Genomic DNA, 9,448 nt, shown 5'->3' on the forward strand with positions numbered 1-9,448 from the left:
AGAACTATGCGAGACAGACTACTCGCTTTTGGTCTGTTATTCACGTTTCTCTTGGGTGTTAAGTTGGCGCGGAAGTTGGTGACATATCGATAATTATCGCCATGGGCCACCGTATCATCGATATTATTGCCACCGTTTTCTCGGCCAGTAAGAATTCGATTGAACCATTTTGTGCGATGTTCACTGATAAATCACCAGATCACGTAAAGGAGAAAAATAGATGCAGAATTTGACTCTGCGCTTCGCGATGAAAGCAAATACCAACCTGGAACAATTGCCTCCGGATTCGCTGTTAATATTCTACATTACTGCGACCACGAAACTGCTCCCTACAAAGACACCGTATTGCCCTTTCGACGAGGACCAATCTGACCACAAACGAAAAGAAATCCTTGAGGAATATGTGAAGGCAAAGTGGTTGAAAGAATTTAATCGATGCATTGCTCAGTCATATTGCTAACTCTGTTGCTATAGTAACGTGCGTGCTTTGCATTACTTGATTGATGAAACATGATCATGTAGACGTGTGTAAATACCGTGACGATTACTGTATTTTTGTATAATACTTGTATTACCCAAATTTAAGTAGCAAAAAAAAAAAAAAAACGAAAAGAAAAAAACAAACAAATTTCCTGCTAAGGATGTCATATGGATGAGTGCCTGTAATTTATAATGTTGTTTGATAGTATATGTTTATGAATACATTGGATTAGTCTGTAGCACAGTTAAGTAATCCGTTAAGTAGTTAAGTAATCCGTCGATGAATCAGTGTCATTCTCCTATACGTATGTGCGTGTACATTTTGGTACGTACAGTAACAATCACTGCACATGCGTAGTAGTTGCTTTCATTTTTTATTCAACGAATACTATACGGTGTGCTACAAAAGCAACTTCAGTTGATAGTCAATCATAATACATTTTAGTCATCAACTTGTAGTATCAAACTATGTGGGTCTTACCCTGACTATCTTCATTGTTACAATCGGACGGAGTCCATCATTGAGAGCGCCACGACTTACGCCGCCCGCGTGACATGCTCTGTGTATTCCTGATTCATATTTGTACTCTATGCACGTTAATTACATACGGAAAATAGCTTGAGTTTTTAATGTTTCTATTCTAAACTGTTATTTATACAAGTCATTTAAATTGGGAGAAATTTAATATTCAGATAAAATATAGTCAAATTAAATTCGAACAAACCGCAAATTTTATTAGTATTTTTCTGTACATAGTCATTGGTCTCTACAAACGAAATTAATAAATGTATCATGATTTTTGAGATAAAATTGTAGTTTGTCTTTGGTGTCGGTCATTCAAGTCACTGCTATATATTAGTTTTGATAAATATGGTCTACAAAACCTAATATAGCCTGATACAGGGATGTCTGTTATCCAGCGCTGAGTAAACAGTCGGCTCCGCAAATCGGACCTTCAACGTCGTCGATACCAGACGAACACGCTTATAATAATAATAATAAATTATAATTAGGCAATACTACAAGAGAAATTATAGTGTTAGAACAAAAGAAAGATGAGGAGTCTGTATAGTGTGAAGTTTGAATGTGTTAACAGAATAATTATTATAACTTGAAAACATATTATGTATATAATATGTATCGAACTGCGCACAAACGAGCGACAGTAATAATTTTAAAAAAATAGACGTATTTGCGATCAGTTTGATTTGTTGAATCGCGACTCGTTGAGTTCATTGTTTGTTTCCAACAATTTGAACACGAATAAGTGAAGGCACGAACTGTGTACCGTGGTATTTTGAAATAGCGACATTGCCATGGTTACATGTTTAGTAACTTGTCGAGTATGTCTCAATTACAAACTAATTATTATTTGAACAAAACACATGCATTGTTTTATTCATTCTACCCTCATTTTTGGAATTGCCAGAACCATCTACGTACGGCTTTCCGCGAAGCGAAGCCACGTGGGCGTAATGGGCGTAAATATGGCGGCCGTTGGATAATAACATTTACCATAGGTAACTAAGACAATGCATTGGACAAGTGAGATATAATTATTTCCATAGTGATGGCAGTACGTTGGGCCACTGAAATAGTAGTATAATACATAGGAACATATTTTCTCACCAGTGAGTGGGCAATATTTGGGTCAGGCTGCAAAATTTAAGCTCCGTCGATAGGGATGATAATACCTCAGAAGACGAGATGATTTATCCCATGATCCCAAATGTCGTGTAGCCAAAGACACGATAAAGAATTGGACCAGGAAAACATGAAGTGAGCGGAACACAAACAACTCCGTTTCTCTTCGCCATTGGCGGGCCTGTATCACTTCATCCACTGTTTTTCTTCTATCAAACAATATGCAAACTATTTCATTTCAACGACAGGTTCTAAAGACCGCAATGACGGGAAACACTGTTAACACAGCGGTAATTTCGGATAAACGCACATTTGTATGATGACCCCACGTTTTATTATTTGTAAATAACATATTATTTTTATTTATTATGCTAACATGAAATGCCACGTATGTTTGAGTTTCGACTATAATTGATAATTTATGTAATTTACATTTTTGTTTGACTGTAAGAGCCCCCACCCATTTCCTCGTGATCGCCCCATCAATTTTGTGGGAAATGTTTTTCTTTCATTTTCTCAAACGATAACAAATCATCTGGAACCAGTCTGTGTGCACGTGTAGCGTGTTGATATTACATCCAACGTTTTTAATGGCATGGTTCTGTGACATGGAAGTGTAACACTGTCAATTGGAGTAAAGTACAACAAACACACCAACGTTACTATATCAAGATTCCGATTCATAATCAAGGGATATATTCGCTATTACACATTCTGTGCAGTCCAGGTCGACAATAGCATTTATTTGCATACCTGCTAGACCCAATTGCGTTCACGCACGGGAGAAAATAACAGTTAGCAGACGGGCTAAAGAACACCCAAACTTGTTAAGAATAAAGTATACATGTTAGCTCCACGGTTTTAACACCACAACAATGCAAACCCAGAAAGTGCAAATTGCAAAATAAAAGGTGTCTCGTCGCCAGTCCATTTCCCCCGAGAATAATGTCTCTGGGTGTGCTCGCGTTGGTTGTCATGTCGGAAATGGATGATTATGAGCAAGTTTTAGCACTTTTTCTTACACGTGTTGACCTCTTCGCCCGTACTGTACGCGAGCGCAACAATTGTCATTTGGATTTTGGTGACGTGCATTAAACTGACTCCCGGGATGGGGAAAAAAGTACCAAACCCGTATGCCAAAAACAAAACACTGGTAAATAAAAGTAGGGCTCGTGTAGGTAGAATGTGTTTCTACCGACAACTCGTACTATTTTAAATAAATCCAGTAAGTAGATACTGCTTTTTTTCAAGTATAGAAGAGACTAGTGAATCAAGATTGTGAATTATAATACGAATCCGATGTTAACGTTAGCTAAATGTACATTTCCAGGAAGTAAACGTTGTTCGGCTCTGACGAATGTAGGCAATTCAAGTCATTGACCTTCACAATACGACAATATGAGTGACACTGGGGATAATCCAGTCTCAAGTCGCACGCGAAGCCGGTCCCGTCCTACATCAACGAATGACACAAATGAAGCTAAAATGAAAAGCAAGACAAGACGGCGTTCACGATCGACGCACGGTGCTGGTAATAAAGCAAATGCGAGTCCAGAGTCAACAACACCAGTACGCGATGGCGTGTATGATAGACCACCACGCGTTGTGTCAGCTCCTGAATCCACACCGACAAGATGTTTGTATCCCAAAATACTTGATGATAACAGTGATATTGATACAGTGGTACATATGGCTAGAGATATACCCAAAGACACACCAGTACGCGATGGCGTGTATGATAGACCACCACGCGTTGTGTCAGCTCCTGAATCTACACTAAAAAGACGTTTGTATCCCAAAATAGTTGATGATAAAAGTGATATTGATACACCGGTGCATATGGCTAGAGATATACCCAAAGAAACAACGACCCGCGATGCTGTAGATGGACGTTTGTATCCCAGCCTAAGACCCAGTGGTTCCAGTGCTGTGCAGGCTGGCGCTGGCAAATTAAACAAGACACAATCCGGAGCCGAATACGCAGCAAACAATTGTTGGTTTTGGTTTATATTGGTAGTTATTATCATAGCGTGCATCACAGTATTATTGTATGTCCTGTATATGCCGCACATTGGTCATAACAGCGCAGAACAATTCTGGAATAACGAACAGCTGCTAGAGAATCTTCGTACAAAGTTCAAAAATTTCAAACAGACTTTTCCCGGGCAAAGCGAGCGGTTCTGGAATGTGACGTATGCACCGATACGATCAGTTACAGCCAATCGGTCACCTGATCAGCCAGCGATAATATTATTGGCTGCTCCTCCAGGCGCACACGATGTAGTGGATAAAATCGCGGGAGAAGTTGCAGCAAGCTATCCTCAGTCAAGCCAACCGCCTGTCAATATCCATGCATCGCAATTTGAAGGAACCACACAAAGTGATTCTAAGGAACAGTTAGATATAAATTTGGGAAACGCTCTTGGTGGAGAAAGTAAATCCGTTGTTATATTCAACCTGGAAAAACTACCTCCCGACTCTATTCTTATTTTCCACAAATATTGTGACCACGAAACTGCACCATTCAAGAACGCCGTCATCGTTTTCACCGTCCACTTACCAGATTCGTTTAATTCAGATGACTCTATACACCGACGCGAACGATCTGTAGAAGATTTTCTAATTTCCAATTGGCTTGGACGAGGTTCTGATCACGACATGGATCAAGACAAACTTGGAGCTCTGCTCAGTCGCATCGCAAACTCCATTGCCATAGCAACAAGTAAGACAGCAGAATTAAGTGATCAAATCGTCACACTGAGAAAGAACTATGCAAAACAAAGTACTCGTTTTTGGTCTGTTATTCACGCTGCTCTTTGGTCCGTCGCAGCAAACCCGAATCCTAAACAACCAGCCATTATTATGCTAGCAGTTACACCGAATACACACGATGACGTCATCAATATTGCGATTAATATTGCCAACGTCTTTTCACCCACAAAGAATTCAGTTGAGGTTATCAATGGCGCGATGCTTACTGATAAGTCACCAGATCACGTAAAGGAAAAAATAGATACAGAATTTGACTCTGCGCTTCGCGATGAAAGCAAATCTGTAGTTCTTACCAACATAGAACAATTACCACCAGAATCACTGTTAATATTCTACAAATACTGCGACCACGAAACTGCTCTATACAAAGACACCGTATTGGTTTTTACCGTGAGCTTACCAGGGCCCTTTGACGAGAAGCAGTCAGACCACGAACGAGAAGAAATGGTTGAGGAATTTCTGAGGACAAAATGGATGGCAACACTTGACGAGAATACAATAGCAGCATTGCTCAGTCGTATTGCTAACTCTGTTGCCATAGTAACGTGACGTGTTTTGTGTTACTTAATTGACGGAGATGTGAATATGGCCATGTAGATGCACGTAAATACGATTACGACTGTGTACTAATTGTGACGTAATACCAGAGATAAACTACACAGTTAAAATACAAAATTTCTCTTGTATTTCACAGTTATGTGTTAACATTGCCCGATCATCGCTAGATGAAGAAAAACAATGAGAAGAAAATGACTGTCATTGTTGTTGTCTCTACTTTGTTACTATAACTCTCAGTTTTTATCCGATCTGTTTCAAACTGGTATATTTAAATATTTTTATTACTAGCATCAAGTACGTGCCCTTAGCAGAATTCAATTATGACATGGGTTGTATGTATATTTTTCAAGATATTGGTGAAATCTTTTAAAGCGCGGTGGTCGTCGCCGCGCAGCGCGTGTTCGAATTTCATGTAAATAAACAATGTATTGTACGCGCGTTGTATACGTCGCTATGAATCCCATATCGAACAGGACGCGGCACGACGACTGCCGCCCTTTAAACTGATCACTGTGGTTACAATAACAATAGCATCTATGCTCGCAAGATTTGTGATTAGATAAGGCGGTAATCAGATACATTATTTCATTATTGTAGTATAAATCATGTCCTGCTTACTAGACGTATTGATTTGATAACCTTTATACAATCATGTCCTATTGTTCTATAAAAATACATGTAGTATTGAATTTAATGTTTTTATATAATTATATACGACAGAGAGCTTAACTTTCTAATGAACTTTTTTATAGAATACACTGTCAATAATACATATCATTTTAATTGACAATTTAATATTCCGATATAATATAATGAATTGAAAACGTGAATTAAATTCAAATTCGCATAATAATAGAATGTTAATCACTAATACTTATCTATTGTAATAGTATTTCTTTTTTTTTACAAGTCTGCTACATACAACTACATTCTTGGTGTCCACAAATGAAATAAATAAATGAATGTACTAGTACATGTCATGGTTTTTGTGTTCCCATTTTGTTAAAATCCCTGCCGTGTCTTTTTGTGAAGACTATACCACACCACACGTCCCCCAAACCTATTACCGCGTGTTTGAAAAGCAGAACAGACTGTACTTCGTCAGGTTAATCGTCCGCTCCAGAAATCGGGGCCCATTACAGCGCCAACACCGACAGAACATACTAATCCACTCACGGATTCCGGCCGTGGATTCACGCGACCGAGTGACGTAAAGTGAAAACATTCCAAGTTCCGCACGCAAACATATCCGTAATACTGCAATAACGCCACGTCCCTTCATTTCGCCTGCTTGTACTTCATACTTGAGGTGGTTCTAGCGTTTTCGCTATAATTTTTGTGCAATAAGAAAAAGAAACCATGTTATATCCGTGTAACATTTGAGAGTATGTTTTATATATAGAAATACCACGAGACCAGGTAACCAAGGGAAATACCACAATGTAGTAGAACAAAAAAATGAAAACTTGACGGACCAATCAGAATGCCGGAACCGTTACTAGTTACCGGCCTCTTGTGGCAAAACAAGGATGTACCTCGGCTTTAGATATTGAGAAGATGAACAATTAATTTCAAGATGTTCACATATAAAATGATATAACATGTGAATAGTTGTAAATAATCACCACCGTGCTCATCAGTTAAAAAGAAGAGACTCCGAATCTGCAAATTAAGTAAATACACAGTAATTATTAACACAAAAGTAAACTTACGTCACCATTAAAGGGATGTAGTCGTCGCGCTTCACTGTTGGGTTTCATGTAAACAAACAACACGCGTTGTGTGCCTCGCTGTCCCATATCAAAGCTCAGACCACGGTAACCGTGCTCAGACTAGTAATACAACAATGTGTATTACTAGTCTGAGATTGAACAGAACGCGATACGACCACCACCCTTTAAAGCGTGGGAGTCGTCACCTGCGCATGCGTCAGATGGTCATAGCGTGTCATTGTTTGCAAACAAGCGTCTACCCATGAGCCTTTGTGTTCTAAGCATGTGTTGTTTTCATCGCTTGGGACTCAATTCCCACGCGTGCGCGTGCGCAGGTAACGACCCTCCCGCTTTAATTCACAGTGATAATACGTTGGTCTGTCATGAATGCGTTTAACAGACGGGGGTGTCGAGAAACCAGCATGTGTATGTACATATATTTGCTGAATTTATAATTGCCTTTCTAGTTGTTAAACTAGAGAAAGCCTTACAGAGAGAGAGAGCCAGTTATTACACAGTGACGATTTCAGTCGTGCATGACAGAAGGACAACGCCCAGTCTACTGTGTTTGCCATGTTTTGTGTACACTGAATACAACGACGAATGGAACACACCTAGGATCAGCACGACAACCCTATTTTATTTCCTCTAAAATACACGACACACATACAATTCGACCCAATTTTGGTCAACCATAAGTCGTACAAAGGTTGAATTGACCTACAACAACTGGCCTATTTTCGGTGTATTTTATAGCAGACTTCGCGTCGTGTTCGATAAGAGATATAGGAGATCCAGGGCGACTGACTGTTGCGCAACGACAAGCACTACTACAAAAAACTTCATGTTGTTAAATTTACCTTACATCCCGTAATCAACTTGAATGGCATATTGAATGTTATACACAACAAAATCAAAAATTATGAACAAATCTGGCAGAGTTCTCAATAAATTCAAATTCACACTGGCAGAGTTCTCAATAAATTCAAATTCACAATCTCTGGCCAGCAATTAGAAAATGTAGCCTCCTATGCCTACCTAGGAATCAAATTTAATCAAACTGGGAAGCTCCACGAAGCCCAAGTAGACCTTAAAAATAGAGCTCTAAAAGCCTATTTCAAAATGAAACAAATTTTGTATTCCGACACTGCAGTTCCATTAAAAGTACATATAAAAATGTTTGATGCTGTGGTAAGACCAACACTGCTCTATTGCAGTGGAATATGGTCAACTGATTACAACAACCATGCAAAAGATTTCTTTAGTTTGACAACACCTATGAAAAATTGAAACCCATTGTCTCAGCAAAATTTGCCCCTCAAAATGCAGAAAATAGCGTTTCGGTCTAGATTTCAGATCTCGGCCCCTCGTGCAAGATTTCGTGCCCCCGCCTCTGATGTTAATTACGCAATATGTTTTGCAGATTTGAGGTGAAATAAAAAGGTGTGATATTACTAGTAGACGACAAACGTGTCTCGTGACGGAGGGTTATCAGAGGCAGTGGCACGAAATTTTGCATGGGGGGGTCTGCTCACTAACCTTGCGCCTAAGGCGCGACCTTACTAAAAAATTAAAATTTTGAAATATAGACCCTCTGAAACGCCATTTCCTACATTTTGAGAGGCAAATTTTGCTGACATAAAGGGATTCAGCTTCAAGTTGAGTTTGGAGGGGCGACGCGTAAAGGAAAACATAGATGCAGAATTTGACTCTGCGCTTCGCGATAAAAGCAAATCTGTAGTTCTTACCAACCTAGAACAATTACCACCAGAATGGCTGTTAATATTCTGCAAATACTGCGACCACGAAACTGCTCCCCACAAAGACACTGTATTGGTTTTTACCGTGAGCTTACCAGTCTGAGGGCCCTTTGACAAGGAGCAGTCACTGGCAGAACACGAACGCGAGGAAATTTTTGAGGAATTTCTGAGGACAAAATGGATTGAAAAACTTGACGAGAATACAATAGCAGCATTGCTCAGTCGTATTGCTAACTCTGTTGCCATAGAAACGTGACGTGTTTTGTATTACTTAATTGATGGAGATGTGAATATGGCCATGTAGATGCGCGTAAATACGATTACGACTGTGTACTAATTGTGACGTAATACCCGAGATACTAGTAAAAACCGCAGTCAGACAAATAGGTGATTTTCCGTACAATTGCGAGATCTCGCGAGATGTATGAAAGACGCGCGTCGAACGTCTGCCGCAAAAATCGAACGATTTGATTTTGAACTCGAATTTCCTTATTTCGTAGCTCACACCGACCGGCCGATCT

General features: G+C 39.5%; 1 protein-coding gene across 1 annotated transcript; it reads left to right on the top strand.

Moving 5' to 3' along the window:
- The first annotated feature begins 3,422 nt into the window (after positions 1–3,422).
- Positions 3,423–6,428, top strand: LOC144359446 (uncharacterized). Its single transcript, XM_085492242.1, has one exon. It carries the CDS (start codon positions 3,524–3,526, stop codon positions 5,444–5,446), a length of 1,923 nt encoding a protein of 640 aa, XP_085348368.1. The 5' UTR covers positions 3,423–3,523; the 3' UTR covers positions 5,447–6,428.
- Positions 6,429–9,448: the final 3,020 nt, after the last annotated feature.

This window comes from Saccoglossus kowalevskii, chromosome 17 (genome assembly GCF_978046115.1).
Source record: "Saccoglossus kowalevskii chromosome 17, keSacKowa6.1, whole genome shotgun sequence".
Taxonomy (NCBI): Eukaryota; Metazoa; Hemichordata; class Enteropneusta; family Harrimaniidae; genus Saccoglossus; species Saccoglossus kowalevskii.